This window comes from Gavia stellata, chromosome 31 (assembly GCF_030936135.1).
Source record: "Gavia stellata isolate bGavSte3 chromosome 31, bGavSte3.hap2, whole genome shotgun sequence".
NCBI classification, from domain to species: domain Eukaryota; kingdom Metazoa; phylum Chordata; class Aves; order Gaviiformes; family Gaviidae; genus Gavia; species Gavia stellata.
In genome coordinates, this window is record NC_082624.1 from 6,359,005 (window position 1) to 6,378,822 (window position 19,818).

The 19,818-nt window shown below is 57.8% G+C and overlaps 2 protein-coding genes across 2 annotated transcripts; one reads left to right on the plus strand and one right to left on the minus strand.

Annotated features, from left to right (window-relative positions):
- The first annotated feature begins 214 nt into the window (after positions 1 to 214).
- Positions 215 to 10,798, plus strand: GPAT4 (glycerol-3-phosphate acyltransferase 4). Its single transcript, XM_059831357.1, has 13 exons — positions 215 to 239; positions 2,264 to 3,160; positions 5,993 to 6,062; positions 6,400 to 6,697; positions 6,880 to 6,954; positions 7,364 to 7,453; positions 7,572 to 7,665; positions 8,161 to 8,276; positions 8,509 to 8,564; positions 8,901 to 8,986; positions 9,224 to 9,352; positions 9,434 to 9,513; positions 10,141 to 10,798. The coding sequence occupies exons 2-13, from the start codon at positions 2,996 to 2,998 to the stop codon at positions 10,247 to 10,249; spliced, it is 1,368 nt and encodes a 455-aa protein (XP_059687340.1). The 5' UTR covers positions 215 to 239; positions 2,264 to 2,995; the 3' UTR covers positions 10,250 to 10,798.
- Positions 10,799 to 15,756: 4,958 nt separating this feature from the next.
- NKX6-3 (NK6 homeobox 3) lies at positions 15,757 to 17,686 on the minus strand. Its single transcript, XM_059831554.1, has 3 exons — positions 17,305 to 17,686; positions 16,084 to 16,253; positions 15,757 to 16,014 (listed from the first exon to the last, which is right to left on the minus strand). Exons 1-3 carry the CDS (start codon positions 17,684 to 17,686, stop codon positions 15,784 to 15,786), a joined length of 783 nt encoding a protein of 260 aa, XP_059687537.1. The 3' UTR covers positions 15,757 to 15,783.
- Positions 17,687 to 19,818: the final 2,132 nt, after the last annotated feature.

Sequence of the window (19,818 nt, forward strand, 5' to 3'; positions counted from 1 at the left end):
CTCTGCCTGCGCCTCTGCCGGGGGGGCCGGGACCGGGGGCGGGGGGGGGGGGGGGGGGGGGGGCGGGGCGGGGCGCGGGGCGGTGGCGGGCGCCCTCTGCGGGTGGCGCGAGGCGGTGGTACGCTTCTGCGGGCGCGGCCCCGTGGGCGGCGTGCTGACGTCAGCGCACGCAGCGCCGGACGGAGGCGCGCACGGCACGTGGCGGGGGCGGAGCCCGGGCCCGGCGGCAGTGGCGGCAGGTGAGTGCGTGACCGGCCCGGTTCGGCCCGGCCCGGCGCTGCGCCCCGCGCCCCCCCCCCCCCCCCCCCCGACCCCTTCCCCACCTCCCCGCACGGGCCTCGGGCGGCCGCCCCCTGCTGCGCCCGGCGGGGTCGGGGCGCCTGGGCAGGGCCCGGCGCGGCCGCGGACCGTTAACCGGCGCCCGCCTCGGGGAGCGCGGCCTCACCGCCGTGGCGCGGGCCGCGCCGCAGCGCCCCCCCGCGCCGGGTGTGATGTGGCCCGGCCCGGCCCCCCGGGCGGCTGCGCCGCGGCGTCCCCGCTCCCCGGTGCCACAGCCCGGCCGCCGCCGCTGGGCCCGGGGCGGAGGAGCGGAGCCGGCCGTCCCCGCCCGGCCCTCCGGGGCGCGCCTCTGTGCCGCCGGCGGGAGCTCCGCCCGCGCTCCCCGTGGAGGAGCCGCTGCCTGGCGCGCGCACGCCGATGCCGAAGGTCGCCGGGCCGAGCCCCGGCCCTGCCCTGATTCGCTGCGCCCGTGGGCCGTGTCCCGGTGCGCCGCGCTCCCGGTGAACGAAGCTGAGGAGGACGCTCGCCGCTGCCGCCGGCCTCGGGGCAGCCGCCCCGCGCCCCGCCCGGGGCGCGCTGTCAGGCGTATCCGCGGCTGGGGTGGAAGGGGCGCACCCGCGGCCGCCGGCTGCTGCACCTGAAGCTGCAGCCCAGAGGCCGCCGGCGCGGGGTGCGATCGCTGTGCCCGCCGGCAGCCGCGTTCTGCCCCTGCCCTGGGGCGGAGCAGGGGCAGGGCCCGACAGGCGGCCGGCCGGCCCGGGGGCGTCAGCAGCGCCGAGCTGGCCTGAGCCCCAGAGGCCGCGGCCGCGGGCAGGGCTGCCTGCGCTGCCCGGGCGTCGTCGCACGTGGCTGCCGGCCGCGCACGCTGCCCGGTGCGGGGCCTGCCCTGGCGGGCCGCCGCCGGGTGACCGGTGGCGGAACGCGGTAACTGCGCGCCGCTCTTAGGGCAGCGGCTGCAGCTCAGGCGGCCGGTCTGACCAGTTTGCCGGCACGAGTCTGGTTCCGATGGGTGACAGCTCTGGCATAATGGGCAGTTAGGCGCGTGGCCGTAGGGCTGCCTCTCCCAGGACGTGGTTTATGCAGGCGTGCGTGTTCCTTTGAAGCACTAACAATATTCTTAGCATTACTGGTATAGCAGTGCTAAGCCAGCAGCTGGAACACACTGTACAGGGGAGCAAGAGGATCTTCCCAGCCTCTCCTCTGCTTCTGTGTCCTTGTCTGGCGCCTGTTAAATCCCGTCCTCAGGTTGACCCTCCGTAGCCAGGTGAAGATGGTATCCAGGGGGAAGTCTCCCCTGAGCAGACTCGTCTCTTTTTACTAGCCTCAGCTGGCCTTGTGCATACCCGTGCGGCTGAGGTGTGCTCCCCCAGAAGGGCTGTAGTGCCGGTGTTTGACCTTCGACTGGTCCCTGTGCCCCAACAAGTTCCACTTCGGCTAATCATCATCAATAATTTTCCCCTTGGGCTAACTTCCTGTCCTGTAAAGCAGCCCTGTGTGACCGGGGGCCAAGATGTGTGTACAGGAGTAGAGGAAGTGATTCCTTCCCAGGAATCTGGGTACCTGTCTGGCTCAGTGCTCTTGGATGCCTCTGAAATGAGAGAGGCGATAAGATCTTTGTCATGAGGAAGGGTTTTCTGTCACTCCATTGGCTCCTTTCCTGCACTTGGGACCTGATTGTAGCGTCCTGTGCTCTAGGCGTGGTTCTGGACGAGTCTGCTCAATCTGAGGTGTGAATGGTATGAAAATACAGGACAAGTGGCAACAGGGGGTGATTCCCAAGTCTGTGACAGTGCCAGGCAGTAGCTGGAGTGCCAGTCCGAGTCTGCTGTGTCTCAGGAGCTGCTCTGAGGGATGTGACCTCAGCCCAAGCACTGCCTTCCAGGTTTCAGAGCCCACTGTCCCTGGCCTCCTGCCACCCTTTCTGACTTGACGTCTCTCCCAGCGGCGTGACTTGCCTGACTTCGGTTTCTCTTTCCTCCACTAGTGCTGGTGGCATGTGAGTGCCTCGTCTGCCAAGAAGCCAATTCGCTGTTTGAAGAGCTTTCCAGGGACACAGGCTTCATTCGTGTCTGTAACGACCCTTCAGCATGAGTGGATGCCAGGGGCCTCCGAAATTAAACTTGTTCCAGGCGTCATGCGAGGATCTGTGCTAGTGCCTGTGTCCTCACGGAAAGAACAATAATAGCTTCACATACGGTAGGCTCCTGCAAGTGCCAACTCCCTCGATCTCCTCCAATGCAGGCTCAGGGATGGACTCCACCTTGTCCTTGTGAAGAGACTCTGCATGCTCTCAGCAGCCAGAAGGGGATTCTGCTGCCACCTTCTTCACAAGCTGCCCCACAGCAGGACTTGTTCAGCGGCACCTTGGGAGGATACCCATCCACGCACTTGTGTTACTGCAGTGCCCACTGCACGCCCATGGAGGAACCTGTGTGCATGTTCCGTCTTCTTTGAGCTCCTCAGCCCACACTGTCTGAACTCACTTGGGCTCCTGGCAGACTGTTTGCTTGTTTTCCCAACCGCTCTCCCTGATCCTGTTGCGTTCCCTCTCTCGCAGAGCCCAAAAAGGATGTGAACTTTGGAATGGAGTCTGCGAGCAGGCTGTGGACTCAGTGCATGTGTGAGACTGTTGCTGAATAACAGCAGGACTGGTTAATCGCTGCGGGCAGCCTTTCTGTCTGGCTGCAGGGCACCAGCCTTGCCTGGGCCCTTCACCATGTTCCTCCTGCTCCCCTTTGACAGCCTGGTTGTTAATCTCTTGGGGATTTCCATAACTGTCCTCTTCACTCTGCTTCTGGTTTTCATCATTGTGCCAGCAATTTTTGGAGTCTCCTTTGGCATCCGCAAGGTTTACATGAAAACATTATTGAAGATTTTTCAGGTAAGCCATGTTTTCAGAATTTTCTGTGTGTTTACAGGGGTCTTGTCAAGCGTGGTCGTGCTAGGAAGAGGGGCTTTTGCCCCTCAGCAGAGCATTGCAGATGACAGGGGTGGGAGGTTGGTTTGGTGGTGACATGTGCTGGTGCCAGATGACCCGTTTGGATCATCTCAGCCAAATGCAGTTTACTAGACCTCTGTTCGTGGGCTGTTTTTTCCCTGTAATTAATCCAGTAAGTTTTCAAATAAAGTAGTAGGAGAGTGTGGCCTGTAAGTACGCAATGGCAGAGTAGGATCTGTAGATGTGCTGAGAGAAGCTGTGTGCTTGGATGGGTTAATGTCCCAGGCAAGGCAGAGTGCTGTTACAGTTCCATGTGGAAGGAAGCCAAAAGGGGTGTAGGGTGTGATGGGGAGGGACGAGGCTGCCGTCAGCAGGCTGCTCCTCTCCAGCACATGTTTGGATGAAGCAAAAGCAGGAGGTAAGGCAGGACTTTCTGTAGTGCAAGCCCCGAGTGGTTTGTGGCCAGAACGAGGAGCTCTCAACACCCTTCTGTCCCGGAGTGCCGCCTGCATATCTGCTGAGCCCAGCAGCCATGTCTGGACCTGCAGCCCCTGAGGACGACCAGCAGCCCTTGCTGACCCTCTTGGCACAGAGAGGCCAAGTGGAATTTTCCAGCTTGGGGTCATGCTGTTCCCTTGCCTGCCTTTGGCAAACTAGTTTTATGGGCTGCCTCAGCCAACACCTCTCCTTGAAGCAAGTCCCTGGTGAGACCAGAATTTTTGCCAAACTCCTAGTAGATAAAGCCTACACCACCCTACCCAGACAGCCCGAGCAAAATGAAAATGGGTGCCGTTTTAGGCTCTTAAATGTGGAGTTCAAGCTGCTAAAGGATTTATGGTACAGCAACTGCTGTTTGAACCAGACTGATCTTCCCCAGGAGTATCTCTGTACTGGCTGGCTTGGGAAGGCAGCCCTAGGGCTTGCATGTTCAGCTCTTTAAACTCTGAGTCCTCCCAAAAGCCTGCAGTATGAATGAGAAGACCCTGGGCTTTGTGAGGTGCTTCATTAACGCGGATGTCTGAAGACTTGACTTCAAATTTAGTGACTGGACTGGGAGAAAAAATTAATAAGTTTGGTTTATCTGAAATGGAACTTTTCATGTTGTGTTCTTTTTTTTTTTTCCTTTCTTCAATTCAGGAATGTTTAATCTCAACACATATTTTGGTGTTTAATTTTGAAACTATTTTTCTGAAAAGACTTTGAAGTCTATTTCAGTTTTTATCAAAGAATCTTTGTAGTGAGAGAGAGGAGCACTCTGGCAGAACCGCTCACAGATTTGGTGGAAAATTCACTCACTAGGTTTGGTCATTCAGAATTGTATTTTTGGGGAGCGTTATTCACCCAAAAGATGTTCCCAACTCCAGTGGCCATTGTTGTGAACCTAGCCGAGGGGCAGCACTCGAGTCTGGGAACTTGTGGGACACAGCCAGAGCTGCGGGGCCTGCGGTGGCGGCTGCACATCTCTCTTGGTGGTGAGGGAGACCTGCCTGGTGCTTCCCAGGTGGGAGTCTGGGTTTTCTGCTGCCTTAGTCAGGATAGGGCTGTGCTGGGCTTGTGAGGAACGCCTTCGCCATAGGCTGCCCCCTTCTCCATAGACTGCCCGGTTCCTGCTGGGTCAGTGCTCCTCTTCGGACTTCTCCTGGGATGGCAGGGTCTAGACAATCTTCTGCGATCCTGCAGTTCCTTCTGCTGGCAGAGGAGGCTGCTAGATGAGCCGAATACTCCATATGCAATTAGCATTCCCACATTGCTGCCTCCTCATCTGATGCTGGCATGGGCTGAGACAGGGATGCCAGGAGTTCCCAGTGCCTTCCCCTTCTTCACAGATCCCTGATGGAGCAGCTGGCCTGGAGCAATAAGCATGTTGTACACAAGTCCTCCTTTAGAAACTTTTTCTCCTAACAAGCTTGTTCTCCTAACAAGAGTGTGAGGGTGAGAGGGTTACTTGGAGGGCAGGTAGGAAGACTGGCCAGAAATCCAGTCTGCAGTTTTTGCTGGTGCCCTTGAGAACTAGCTGAGAGAGATTTCTGTGAATAACAGGTAGTCTGGGCATAGGATTTGGCAGCCAGCTGCCAGAGAGCTGTCTGAGGGTGCTTGCTGCTGCTCTTTTGACTGATTGGTGAGCCGAGAGGCAGCAGTAGCTGTTAGCTGAATCCAGGAGGGAAGGATTCCATCCTGTCATCAGCCTGATGTTTTTAGCAGCAGCCTGAAAACAGTCTCAGCTTTGAGCTTGGAAGAAATGAGGGTTGAAAAATAGCACCGGTCCCATGATCAGCTTCCCGCGCTGTGGTGCGGACCACCCCAGCAGGATGCACAGTCCACCCAGAGGCTGTGCAGTGGCAACCACATGCCAGGTGCAACAGAGCCTACAGGACACGGAGGCTGCAGAAAATCTTGCTGTGCCATCTCACCACTGAGCACTCTTCTTCCCTCTGGCACTCCCTGCTTCCCGCTGGGGCTCTGCTCTGCAGAATGGCACGCAAACATGTGCACATCGTGGCTGTCCTATGCTTGTGCTAGTCACCTCCCCATCAGTCCTCTCGTCCCAGTGCAGGCAGGTCTCTGCTGTAAAAATGTTCCTCCCAGGCCAGTCTCTGCTTCCACCTAGGTTCAGTTGTGTTCATCACTCTTTCAGTTCCGTACAGAAGCCTCCTGCTTAGCCCCATGTTCTTCTCTTAACCATGGTCTTCCCTGGAAGTCGACCGTAAAACAGGGGTGGTATGAGGTGGAGCTACAGGCCTTGCAAATCTTGCTTGTCATGTGTGTCTCTTGCAGTGGGCAACACTGAGAATAGAGCGTGGTGCCAAGGAGAAGAACCATCCATTATACAAGCCCTATGTCAATGGTAAGATCCTGCCCTGAATGAGTACATATGAAGTTAAAAATTCTTTATGGGAGATGGGGTAAATATGATGTCTCTGAGCAGCTGAGGTATGCTGGGAAGCCTTTTCCATGTAGATGGATTGGAAGGAGATATGGAGAGGTCCATTTCATGAGGAAAGGAAGGGAAGCACCCAGGGAGTGCTTCATTTCTAGATAGTTGGGAGGACTGGTTTATGCCTGTCTGGGCTGGAGAAAGGAAGGAGGCCCTGTGGAGGGCAGGCCAGTAAGGGCCCTGGTTCTAAGCTCTCTTTGAGCGGGCAAGTCACACTTTGCTCAGAGCTGCCTGCTGCATGTTGCAGGTATCATTGCAAAGGAGCCAACATCACTGGAAGAGGAGATCAAGGAGATCCGCCGGAGTGGCAGTGGCAAAGCCCTGGACACTCCTGAGTTTGAGCTCTCAGATATCTTCTACTTCTGCCGCAAAGGCATCGAGACCATCATGGACGATGAAGTGACCAAGAGGTTCTCAGCTGAAGAGCTGGAGTCCTGGAACCTGCTCAGCAGGACCAACTACAACTTCCAGTATATCAGCCTGCGTCTCACTGTACTCTGGGGACTGGGTGTGCTCATCCGCTACTGCTTCCTTCTGCCCCTCAGGTGAGTGCTGCTGCAGGCACCTACCTGCCGAGATGGTGCTGATGGCCTGTTCCCACTGCAGCAAGTGCAACTGGTCTCCAAGCCCCACGGACCCTGTTCAACATGATCAGGAGAGGCAGGCTACTTGATGAGTAGGGCCTGTGGCCTGGTTTTGCTAGCGTGTAGCTTCCCTCTTTCTGCAGGATAGCCCTGGCGTTTACCGGCATCAGCTTGTTGGTGACTGGTACTACAGTGGTGGGATATTTGCCAAATGGAAGGTGAGTTTGTCTTTGAGGGACGAGGGGATGGGGAGCCCCCTGTGCAGTTTGAGACCTGATAATCCTGAAGTTTTCCTGCAAGGCCTGTCTGTTCTGCTTGCTGCAGACAAGGCAGGTGGTCCTGGCATCTGTAGCCTCTCAGGAACAGACACCCTGTAATTTTAAAGAAACGGCCTAGATGTGAGCACTAAGCCCCTGGCAGAGTGCCCTGGGCTCTGAAAGGAGTAAGAACAGAAAAGAGCGAAGGCCAAAGTTTGGTTCTCATGAGTTAAGAATCAGTGGTCATAAGCTGATGGGAGAGATGTGAAGTCTTGGTTGGATCTCATGGCCTGGGGCTGTTGGGCTGAGTGGCACCGTTACAGAGGAGAGTGCAGAACTGGGGGGTGATGGTCTCTGTCCTGGGCTGCAGGTGTAAGGAGTTCCTGAGCAAGCATGTCCACCTGATGTGTTACCGGATCTGTGTGCGTGCCCTCACAGCCATCATCACCTACCATGACCGGTAAGGAGGCACCGTCTACTGCTGGGTGTCCCTTCCCACTAGCTGCTCTCTGCTGTGCCTCTTGCAGGCCTCACGCTTCGTTCCTCTGTCCTCATCTGTACCTTTGTTTTGCGTTTAGAGAAAACAGACCCCGAAATGGAGGCATCTGCGTGGCCAACCACACATCTCCCATTGATGTGATCATCCTGGCCAGTGACGGCTACTACGCAATGGTAAGGTCTGCACCCCAGTCCCAGCTCTGCCTGCCAGGGCCTGGCCACATGTGTGGTGGGAGCAGCAAGCATATTGCATGGGACAAGGAGTAGGCAGCAAGAGGCTTTTGAGTGTGCAGAGCTACGTTTCCCTGCATGGCATCACTGGGCACTCTCAGACCCTGTGCACAGATACCCTGTTGTGTGTGGCTTTCCAGCAAACTTGGCCTGGGACTCAGAGCATCAGGGGTCTCTGGGCACTGCTTTGCGAGTAGACCTCTGGACTTTGCTATCCATGGCAGAGCAAAGCACTTCTCCAGCTGGGCCTCCTGCAATGTGGAAAGCACTTGGGGCTTGCTACATCTGTCCTTCCAGTCAGAACCTGGGACTTCTCCTCTCAGCCTTCCCAGGGCAGGGGTAGAAAGATGAATCTCAACTTGGCTGTGAAGCTAGGAGCTGCCTTGGCCTTCCGTGTGTCCCCAGGTCTTGTAACTTGTGTCTTCTTGCCCTGTTCAGGTGGGTCAGATCCACGGAGGGCTCATGGGTGTGATACAGAGAGCCATGGTGAAAGCTTGCCCCCACGTCTGGTTTGAACGCTCTGAGGTCAAAGATCGTCACCTCGTTGCCAAAAGGTGTGACAGTTGCTGGCTGCGGGGGGAGGTCTGGAGGCTGGGAAAGGGGACGGGGGCTGCCCACTTTCTTTGGGTGAGGATGCTGCCTTGCCTCGTGGGTGTTGGGAGACTGTGCCACTGTTGCTGGCCCCCAGATTGTCCCTAGTGACTGCAGGATAAGGACTGTGGGCTGTGTGGATTGCTAGCGATGGCTTCTGTGCCCTGTGCTAATTGGTGCCACTCTTCTGTTTAGGCTCACAGAGCATGTCCAGGACAAGAGCAAACTGCCTATTCTTATCTTTCCGGAAGGTGAGTTGGGGAGCAAGGTCAGAGAAGCACCTGGTGCAGAGCGCACACTGGGACAGCACCACATCTCTGTTCCTTCCCTTCTTATGCAGCCAAGGGCCTTGAGACCCTTCACTGAGACAAAGGGGACATTGCATCTTAGAGCTGACTGAACCCAGAGTGTGGAAGTCAGATATATGATGTCCCGGTGACAGATCCTATGCACACAGAAAACAGGGTTTGGAGTGAGTGTTAGGGGGCAGTTGCTGGGTGCCTGCGTCCTAGCCATTAGGTGTATAGCTGAGACTCCTGAACTGACTTGCAGAGGGAAGTTGAGAAGATTGTGCTTGCCTCTCACAGGAACCTGCATCAACAACACGTCTGTGATGATGTTCAAAAAGGGGAGCTTTGAAATTGGAGCCACGGTTTATCCTGTAGCCATCAAGGTATGAGAAGGCGAACATTCTTACAGCACAAGTAGCTCTCTGCATGAGAGCTCAGTCTTGGCAGCCCAGTCTTGGCACTGCCGGGTCAACAGCCTGGTCTGAGGGCATGGGGAAGCTGAGGTCACTCCATGTGGTGCTCAGGGAGGGCTGGCCTATAGCCGGGCTTGGGGTGGAACTTGGAGCCTCAGGGAGCGTGCAACCACTGCCTGACTTTCATGAGCTCTCCTGCCTTTGTAGTATGACCCGCAGTTTGGAGATGCCTTTTGGAACAGCAGCAAGTATGGCATGGTAACTTACCTCCTTAGGATGATGACAAGCTGGGCCATTGTCTGCAGTGTCTGGTACTTGCCCCCAATGACCAGGCAGGTCAGTAAGGTGAACCTGGCATATCTGATCTGCTACCTGTTTGGCCCTTTGCTCCTGCTGAACAGTGTTATTTTGCCACAGCCCGACGAGGACGCTGTCCAGTTTGCCAATCGAGTGAAGTCAGCCATTGCCAGGCAGGGGGGCCTTGTGGATCTGCTCTGGTGAGTCCAGGCACGCTTTTCTCTTCCTGGTGCCAGGGTTCCTTGCTCCTGGGTCCTGGTATGTGCTTGTGGGCTGTAGAGCTAAGTTTGTGTTTTGCGTTGGGCAGTGTAGGCCTATGGAGAAATGGAGATATATCTTGCCCGTGACCTCCGAAACTGCTCTTCTGTAGCAGCGACCAAAGTCTTTGCTTCTGCTGTGTGTGTTGGGCACCAGGGCTTCGTTCTGTGACTCCAGCATGTACTGGCTTGCCCTGGTTCTGACTTGATGCTGCTCAGCAAAGTGGGTTGAGCTTGGGAACTTCCTTTTTCAGGCACTGAGATCTTCAGAGCCTGGGAGGCAGAGGGACTCTACAGGCAGTCTACTGTAGTGGTATCAGAGCAGCTCACACTTCTGACAGAGCTGCCATGTTGAGCACAGTGCGGGGCCATGGGTGCAGCTCCTGGCAGAGTAAGGTGTGAAAGTAACTCCCCTTGGGGACAGTTGGTGACCAGTGTGCCCTGGCAGCATAAGGTACAAGTGTAGCTGTCCGGCTGTTGTGGGAGCTCTGACCTGCTCTGAGCAGCCCCAGCTGAAGTTTCAGACAGTGCATGCCTGCAGCTCCTCTGATGATACGACTCTCTCCCCAGGGATGGAGGACTGAAGAGGGAGAAGGTGAAAGACACGTTCAAGGAGGAGCAACAGAAGCTCTACAGCAAAATGATTGTAGGCAACCATGAAGACCGGAGCCGCTCCTGAGCCCTTTGCCTCCAGCACTGTTACTGGGCCTGGCCAGAGCCCTCTGCCTCCAGCACGAGCCAGGGCTTGTCTGAAGCTGCTCCGAATCTTTGGACTTTGGCTACTCCAGAGTTGCTTGGACTTGCTCCTTCATGCTCTGGCTGTTCTTTCCCGGAGGCACTGTTACTGCCTAGAATCTTTAGGCCCTGGGCAGCTCTTGGCGAAGATGCCTTCATGTTACTGTTACAGTGAAGCCCCTTGCAGGGGCCATATTAAATGAAACACTTATGGTGTCATATGCTTCCATATGATGTTTACAGGCCCAGGGGGAGGACTGGTGTGTTGATGTGCATGTGTGTCAGTCACAAGTCTCCCACGGCACAGAAACTGGTGAGCTGCACTGAAATTAGCTGCCTTGACAACGAAGGGAGTCTTCATGAGCCTCTGCCCCTTAGAAGCAATTGTGGTCTCTCAGGCCATTTCCAGCTTTACTTCCAGAAGGAGAAACCTTTCCTTTTCCTTTTGCCACCCTCCTGTCGTAGCCTGACCCAGACCATTGCTTCTCCAGCATCTGAGTAACAGCTTCTTAGCTGGGGTTCCTCAAGGTGAGGATCATCCTCCTTGGAAGCCTCCCTCTATCCCCTGGAACTGCAAGTTGCCAGGCAGTTAGTTGTCACTGGTGTGGCAGGTGGGGCTTTTGAGGAATCCGTATGTGCTATGGTGGGAGCCCAGGGTGGGTAGGAGAGTCTGAGACTCCATGACTGGGACAGGAGATCCCCTTTCAAATGTTTCCTGAGGGAAATGGTGGGATCTGATCTTGTTATGCACCAACACACACATATATAATCTCATCTTGTTGCAAGGAAGCTGAAATCTTGTGTTGGAGGTCTTTCAGCTCTGCAAATATATTATTCAGTAAAACAGCTTGCATTTGAGCATTCATCCCATGTACTTTTCAATTTTCCTTATGTTCCTACAAACTTTAGCACTTTCATTGGGTCCTCTGCCTGCTCCTATAAGCAAATGCTGTTTCACTGCTACCTGTAGAAGTCTGCTTGCATTTTCCAGAATGCTAGAGAAGGCAGTACTTAATACCCCAAATGTTGTTTCTTGGAGAGGGCATCTGCTAGCCCCTGGGTCAGGACAGCACTTCTGTGTAAGTGTCCTTAAATTCTAATTTCCCTGCACTAGCTACCAACATGGATTCAAGGTGGTTTACTTCCTGCTTGTTTTTATTTGCATAAAACATCATTGTATCAAGAAGGAGAGGCAGAGAAAAGAAAGCAACAGAGAGAAAGAGAGTCCAGAAACTCCCCTAACCTTTCCCAAGAGACATAACGCACATACCTGTCTCACATTATTCAGTTCTGTGTGGCCTCCCTGCTTCGTACTGCTAGTGGCTTCAAAAACCCTTCTTTTGGGTCAGTTAGGTCGTCTTTACCTGCACACAGACAGTATGCAAGCAGGGTATGCACAACTTGTCCTCGTAGTTGAGGAACCCTATTTTCCATGGTGTGCTATTTTCTACCTACCCCAGGACCACCAACTAACTTACGCACCAATAAACTGAACTCTTCCCAGGACAATACTGAGAGGGGACAGTCTTCCTTACAGTGATGTGAAGCTACACCTAATAGCATATGATCTGTTAATACACAGTTATGGAAAATATTTTTATACTGAATTGATTTACCTTTGCTTCTTGTAGTGCTCAAAATATGATCTTTTATACACACACAGAGACACATTACCTACACAAACATTGCATTCAGTTATCAGTCATCTATTGCACCTGATCACCATTAACATCGAGCCTCAGCAAGAGAAAGCAGGCTGTTCTTGTTTGGTGATGGAGACACCCTTATTGGGCCCATGCCTTTCACTGTTACCCCAATTTCTTTCTCTTCTCTTCTGCCCAACTTCAGCTACAGCAATTGATCTAGGGGGGGGAAATAAGAAGAAAAAGCAGCAAAGCGTGGTATCTTTTCCTTTCCACCTAAGACAACAAAACAAAAGCAGCTGAAGCCAAGCAGGAGATGATGGACAGTTAACAACATCTACAGGGTTGAAGCATATTGCTTATATGCCTGTGCTACCAACAGAAAACAAAACAACTGCTCCTTACTGATAGCTATCTCAGTTACCCGGGCCCCCTCCTTTGTTAGGAGTTTATTATGGCATGAAGGGTCTATTCACCAGCACTTTGGTTTACTTGTTTTACCCAAATTACTAGGTACAACTCCTAACACCAGTTCTCCATCCATGCCTGTTAACTGGTGGGCTGTTGCTTTGCTACTTTTTAAAAAAAAACCAAACCAAACAAAAACCCCCACAACCCTTACCTCCTTGGCAGTCACTACATTTATGCAGCCCCCTCCCCACATGCTGAGCTGCAGCCCCGGCAGGGTCTCCAGGCTCTCCTTCGCCTTTCCCCAACCAGCAGCACGCTCCCGAGCACTCACCCACACCCTTCCCATCCTCCAGAGCTGCGCACCCAGACCTCTGTCTCTGGCTGGGTACGGTCATTGACTTCAGGCCATGCAAACACCACTCCACAGCTCCTGCAAGCATGGGCAGGGGGGCTCTCCCCAGGGTGGGCCTCATGCATGCTCCGGTGCCTGCAGCAGCAACCCCTGTACCCCCAGGTGCTCGGATCCGGCTGTGGGTGTCCACAGGTCTGCTGCCCACAGCTGGCTCCCCCGGCCCTTGGTGATGTGCGGGAGCCCTCCCCTGCCTGCCCACCTCCCCAGCTCTGTGGGACCTCTGACTGCCCCACCGTGCATGAGGACCGTCCCCAGCAGCCCTGCTGCTGCCGGGATGCTCTGCAGCAGGCAGGGAGCTGGCTGGACAGGTTAGGAGGCACACATCCATCTTTCCTCAGCTCCCCCTCCCCATGCCCCCAGTCAATATGTCTCTCTCCGATGGGAAAGTTAATAAATTTAGCTCTAGATTAAAAGTATCGATCATTTCATTTGTAAGCGATAAATAACCGGGGGGCGCACTGGGCGGCCCACAGGGTAGGGGCTGCTGGCTCTGGCTGCAGCAGCCATGCAGCCCGCTGGGGCCGGGGGCCCTCATATGCATTCTGCCCGGATGCTGGCATTGATTTGCTATTAGTCTCCCCGCACCACCCAGTAGCACATCATTCCCGGAGCTGCTATTAATGGCCTTTTGATAAATAATCACTTGTAAGTCAATAAATTTTTATTAAACAGTGTGGCGCTTTGATTTATGAAAATCCGACGGGGTTTGTCTGGGAGAAAAGGGATGCAGAATTGAAGCGGAGCTGCTATCCATCTGCCTGCCAGGCCGGCCTGCCTGCGCTCGCACCCACACGGCCCCCCCAGAGCAGCCGGCCCCAAGCTCTGCCTCACGCTCAGGGCGAGCCCTGCCCACATGCCCCAGGGCTGCCCAGCCCCAGGCAGGCCCCGGCTGCGGGGCACAGGGCAGGTTTGGGGAAGGCAGAACTGGTGCTCACGATTGGCCAGGGTCTGCATGCCCTGTCGAGACCCCAGCACTGGCGCGGGACCGCTCTGCTGCGAGCAAGCTGCAGCAGCAAGTGGCCGGTGCCGTCTGCGTGAGGAGTGGACCGTGGCAGCAGCGGTGGTGGGCAGAGCAGGCAGGAGAGGAGCGTGGTCCTGGCCCCTGCCTCGGGACCCTGTGCAGAGCAGCTCTGCTCGGGGACCCCATCCAGCTGCGGGGATGCACGGGGCAGCCAGGCTGCGGCTGCGATTTGTCACTCTCCCCAGCTGCAGCAGGCCCTTTGCCACCTGCTTTATTTGTCTCCCAGCCCTGACGTGGCATCAGACAGGTGTTAAACTACTTAATCACTTTAAAATTGTTTTAATTTTCTGTTTTGTATTGATCTCCACAGCACCAATTAATCAGCTCACTGGACCAGGCAGTTAGTACATTAAAAATTGTCAGCCACGCTGGGCAGCTTAGAAAATGTCAAAAAAATATCCCGACAGCAGCCCCGCACTTCTCCCACCGTGTGGAGCCTGCTCCTGCCCAGTGCTGGCTCTGCCCACAGACGGTGACGTGGCTCTCCCGGCCCTGCCACGGCGCCGCGGTGCGTGGGGCACGCAGCCTCCGCCCCAGCCCTGTGCACTGCACTGCCTGTGGGACCTGGCCTCCCACGTCCATCAGCTCTGCCACACGCTGGCATTTGTCCCATCAAGGCAGCAGAGGGGCTGCACAGCTGAGGTGGAAGCATTACGAGCCCCATGCTCGCTGGGGGGCTGGACAGGGACCTATGGGAGGAGAGCAGTCTTCCCTAAGCCCCGGGAAAGTGCTGCGGAGCAATCAGGGCTCCTTGCAAAGCCCCCCCAGGCCAGCATGTGGCAGAAAGTGACAGCTTGGAGAGGACTCGAAGCCAAGCTTGGGGCTTGGGCAGACGGTCTGCAGCCCTGCACTACGGCTCACCCCCACAAGGCCAGTGCTTGGGGACGCTGCAGAGTCCCAGTGCTTTGGGGGCTTTAGCCATCCCCAGGGGTGGACTTGGCCACCACCCTGTCCTCAGATGCTGCCTGCAGCCAAGGGGAGGGCAGCTTGGGTTGCAGTCCCCAGCACCTCCTCTGTGCCTGTGCCACGCTGCTAATCAGTATATGATGGGCCGGCAGCACCTTATCTCCAATCGATTTCCTCCCAGCACACGGCCGGTCTGTTTGCTCACGCCTGGCTGGCACTTAGTTAGCTCTTGGCTGAACAACTGCCGAGCTTGCCGGGCCCCCAGCAGTGTTCCTGTGCCAGCAGGAATCCCTTTGGCATCCTGAGTGACTGGGGACAGACAGCCCTATGCAGCACCCACCATTGGCGTGCAAGGGCTGAGCCACAGGGAGCCAGAGCAGGGGGCATGCAGACCCCCGTGCACACGTGTGTGTGTGCACACAACCCCTGCTGCACAGGGGTGCAGCACAGAGGGGGAGGCCCACCAGGTTGGCAGCAAACACAGGGGGACTATTGATGCCACATCAATCCTGCAGCCCTGACAGGTGAATGGGCTCTCACTCACACCGTTAAGATAAATGATATTTATTTACTGCTAATAGGTTCCAACAAGAGGCCCCAACAAGTGACTTTTGAACCAGCACCTCTTGCTGCCGGTGCACGCCCAAACCGGGGAAAACCCTGGGAAACATCCCCAGGGCTGCTCTGCTCCTGTGGGCTCTTCCTGTCCCACACACAGCACCACAGCCACTGCCCATTCCCCTGCCTGGCATGCAGACCCTGCCCTGTACGTGCTAACCCAGCCCCTTCTCCGGCCCAGCCTCACAAGGGCACCCTGGACCGCACGCCCGCGAAGCAAGTGCTGGGACTTGGCTGGGGCTGGGACCTTTATTTCATTAATGCCGACAGCATGGCCGCGCCTGATACTGCCCATGCGTGCTGCCCCCAGCCCTGCAAGCCACGATCCCTGGGCAGGAGCCACCAGGAGCGGGGCGGCAGCTGCCCCATCCCCACAGCTGGGCATCTGCTGGGGGTCAACCCCCTGGCAGGAAGCAGGTGGCTGGGCCGGGCGCCCCATGGCCCAGAGGGGCAGGCTGTGCCGGCACTCAGCCGCTGTGCGTGCCCAAGCCCAGCACCGAGAAGGCTGCGCGGTGCTTCCTCAGCAGCAGCCGGATCTTCTCATCATCTGAGTCGGGGTCCAGGGGCTTGTTGTACTCGTCGTCCTCGGTCTCAGAGGCTGCCCGCTCTCCGCCAGAGCCCCCTGCCCGCTGCGAGGATGAGGAGGGCTCCAGGGCGCTCTTCTTCCTCCATTTGGTCCGTCGGTTCTGGAACCAGACCTGCCGCCCCATGGGACCGGCTCGGTTAGCAGCCACCACGCCACGCACCCCGTGGGGACCCACACTCACCTTCACCTGTGACTCAGTCATGCCAAGGGAATAGGCTAGCCGTGCTCTCTCCGGACCTGCCAGGTACTTGGTCTGCTCAAAAGTCTTCTCCAGAGCGAAGATTTGGTGCCCTGTAAAGGTTGGGCGTGTGTGCTTCTTCTTGTGGATGCTGTCAGCCAGGTGAGCAGGGGCTGCAAGAGAGGAGGAGGAAGGCAGGTGAGCACCTGGCCTCTCTGCAGTGCACGGCTCTGGGCAGTTCTCCCCTTCCTGAACATGGCACCAACACACCCACCAGCCCTCAGCACCCACAGAGCCCCTCCATGCTGGCTCCCCTCCAAATTAAAACTGTATTCTGGCTTCAAGGCTTCAGCCCCATCCCAGGAGGGCTGAGCTGCCTTCTGTGCGGGCCCCACAGAGCCAGAGCCGGGCTGCGCACCTCCTGCTCGGGGACAGTGCTAATTTGCTGTGCTGAGACGGAAGGGTCGTTAGCAGCAGTGCATGACCCCAGAGCCACACAGCACCGGGAATACCATGCCCCCATGCCCCACACCTTGCAGGATGCATGACGGGAAGGCAGGCAGAGCTGGTCAGCTCATAACTGTGCTGGGAGCAGACGGCCAAGCTGCCTGACCTGTCTGCTCCAAGAGCATCACCTGGAGAGGGGGAAAGGGAACCACGGCTGCAGGTGCTGATCAGCTGCACCCAGCCCCTGGCCCAGAGCCTTCCGGGACTCCCCACAGGACAGTGGGTGCACCCATCCCACCCACCCTCTGGCACAGCAGCAATATGCTCTGCAATCCCCCTGCCAGCTCTCCACCAGTCAGGCAGTGCTGCCAGCCCAGGGCTGGCCATCCTGCCTGTCTCTGCCCCAAGCTGGGCCGGGCACTGACCCCAGTGAGGCTGCCGCAGGGATGGGGGATCTCTGGGGTGGCAGGCTCTGCCTGTCCTTGCCAGCTGTGGCGTGCCTGGGGGCTAAGCAAAGAGTTAATCTCTGCCATTGGAGCTGCCCCTGCTCTTGAGCAGAAACCTCTGCGGCAGGTTGAGATCCGGCAGCCCTGGTGCCAGGGCCGTTCTCACTCTCGTGGGGCAGCCTGCAGGGTGACCAGCCATGTCTCGTGCAGGACGATGGAGAAGATGTGGCCTGGGCAGCTGCCCCGGTGCCGATGGGTCGGGGCTCTGCGGGGTGCCTGCTGCCTGTGGCACCCACCCGCCACCCACCCGCCCCGGCCCCACTGTACTTACAGCCACCGCACTGCCGGCCGCCCCGCCAGTCTGGGGCTGCCTCTGCCCAGCAGCTCCGGCCCCGCGGCAGGTACTCGCTGCCAGCCTTGGGGAGGGCCCCCATCTGGGACCCGTAATAGACACCTGGGGAGCTCAGTCCGTTAAATCCGCCCGCGTGGGGATAGCCGGGGAGGAGGCTGCTGTTCGGCGTCGCTGCCGGCCGGCTGAGGATGTCGGAGATGCCGTGGGGGGTGCCAGCAGCCAGCTGGGCGCCAAGCCCAGGGGGGCCCAGCTTGTAGAAGGAGCTCTGCACGGAGTACTGGCAGACGGGCGCCTTGGCCTCGGGGAAGGGACCCAGCGAGGGGCCGTTGAGCAGGAAGGTGCCCGGCAGGTTGGCATCCATGGTTCCAGCGCCGAGGCGGCCCTCAGAGCCCGGCTGCCCGGGGGTGAGATGGCTGGCCCATCCCCACCAGCCCGGGGGCTACTGGGGCCCGGCGTCCGCCCCGGCCGGCGGGCACCCGGGTGGCCCTGGGACCCTGGCAGGCTGGCCGGGGGGCCACGTCCTGGGCAGGCAGCCACGCGCAGGGCCGGGGCGAGCGGCCCCGGCTGACCCCGCCGAGGTGGCACCAGCACCGGACACTCAACTTGGGCTTGGGAGCAGCCAACATTTCTCTGATAAAGCTGAGCCCCATTAGAATACAGGGCCCCCATTGGCAGGGCGGCTGCAGGTGGCGCTCCCATTGGCCGGGTCTCCGCGGCCTCGGCCGCCATTGGCTGTGCCGCAGGGCCTGCCCGGGATTGGCCCGGCCCAGACAAATTGCGCTTTGAAAGCCGGCGGCGGGGGGACGCGGCGGGCGCGCGCGGGGCGAGGCGGGCGCTGGACAGCGCCGGGCCCGGGCCCCCGGCGGAGCGCCTCTGCCCCCGGCGGAGCGCCTCTGCCCCCGGCGCGGCCGGAGACCTCCCCCGCAGCGGCACGGGGCGCCGGCGGCACCGGCTGGGCGGCCGCTTCCCCGCCCGTCCGGGGAGAGGCCGCTGCCGGATCAGCCCCGCGACCTGCGCACGTTTCTGCACCCGTTGGCCTCCCCCAGGAATGGCATAGCGCAAACGGCTGCCAGCCCCCACGACTGCCCCCTGCTCTCCCGGCAACGGGGTACGGGCGGCGGGGAACCCCACCTGGCCACGCACCCCGGAGCCTCAGTCCTCCCCCCACCCTTGGGCAAGCAGAGACGAGCCACAGTCGGTGTTGGTTTCTTTATTAATTCATAGTCCGACAGCTGGTGTACAGGGAAATGATCTATACATCAGGGGCTAAGACAGGGAGATCCAAAAGGCTTGTTTCCATAACAATTAAAAAAAGGAAATAAAAGTAATTTTTAAAACTTCTAAAAAGCTTCTAGTGTGCAGACTGCAGCATTCTCTAGGCTCAACGTTGGGCGCAGCCTCCCCCTACCAGCCCTATGAGCAATCTGAGCGCAAAGCAATGTCACTGCCGGTGCCTGGCACGGTTGCAGCACAGCACATTCCCTAAGGCGTATACAAGGCCGAAGCACAGGACCCACACACAACTCTACAGTGATGCTACGGAGTCAGCTGTCGCAGTGGGTCTAGGGAGGTTATTGCACACAGCGAGGGTGATGGATGGAGGGTCTGTGCCTATATGGCTCAAATTCGGGGTGGGGTGAGGAAGGGGTTGCTTTGCTCTCCAAGGCTAAGCTGGGTCATTTGCTTTGCTGCAGCTAGGCTTCTTCCCGACTGCAAGGGAGCCAGGGGCTTTCCTGGCAGATGCACACCTGCTGCGAGACAGGGCTGCCCTGCCCAGGGTCACCAGCCTGAAGCTGGAGGTGGGCTCGTTCTGCACGTGGCCACAGAGAGCAAACTCAGGCCCTGCGAAACAGGTCCATGGCCACCTCCAAGGGAAAGAGCAGGGGGTCCCCACACCACTGTGCAACAAAGACCAGGCCCCCACCTTGGTTAGGTAAAGGACAGAGTCGGGGACACGGGACCTACTGCCACTACCTGCATCCGGCCCTCCTGGGGTCAAATATTGTAGCAGATTTGATCTACTGCACACCTCAGAGTTGCCTGAGCAGCTCTGCCCATCGCTGCTCTCCTGCTAGAGCAGCTGGCTCCAGGGCTGCCCTAGCTCCCAGGGTGACTGCTTGGTCCAGGCTGCTGCAGCAGGGCGTTCCACCTGGCCAAAGCACGGCCACTGCCGGAGCAGCCCCCCATGTCTCTGCAGTTGGTCCTGGGAGGGTCAGCATCCGTAGGGCCAATGGGCTATGCTCATTTGTGCCCTCACAGGGAGGCCAGGGGTCCCTGCAAAGCCCTTGCATGGGGTGCGTAGTGCAGAGTTGCTGGCTCCTGCCAGCTCCTGGCTCATCTCCTGAGCAGATATTGTGCTGAGTAGAGCTAGGCACAACCCCGTGTGTGGCACAAGCATCCCCTGCTCTGTCTCACTACCCATCGTCCCTGGGCCCCAAGCACCTCAGCGCAGGTCTACAGCTTCACCCCAACTGGAGCCAACACAAACTGGGG

Coding starts and splice junctions, on each gene's coding strand:
- GPAT4 (XM_059831357.1), top strand. CDS start 2,996: ATGTTCCTCCTGCTCCCCTTTGACAGCCTGGTTGTTAATCTCTTGGGG. Junction 6,698..6,879: donor TGCTTCCTTCTGCCCCTCAG/GTGAGTGCTGCT, acceptor CTCTTTCTGCAG/GATAGCCCTGGCGTTTACCG. Junction 7,454..7,571: donor ATCATCACCTACCATGACCG/GTAAGGAGGCAC, acceptor TTTTGCGTTTAG/AGAAAACAGACCCCGAAATG.
- NKX6-3 (XM_059831554.1), bottom strand. CDS start 17,686: ATGGATGCCAACCTGCCGGGCACCTTCCTGCTCAACGGCCCCTCGCTG. Junction 16,254..17,304: donor CGGCCGGCAGTGCGGTGGCT/GTAAGTACAGTG, acceptor CCTCTCTTGCAG/CCCCTGCTCACCTGGCTGAC. Junction 16,015..16,083: donor TGACTGAGTCACAGGTGAAG/GTGAGTGTGGGT, acceptor ATGGGGCGGCAG/GTCTGGTTCCAGAACCGACG.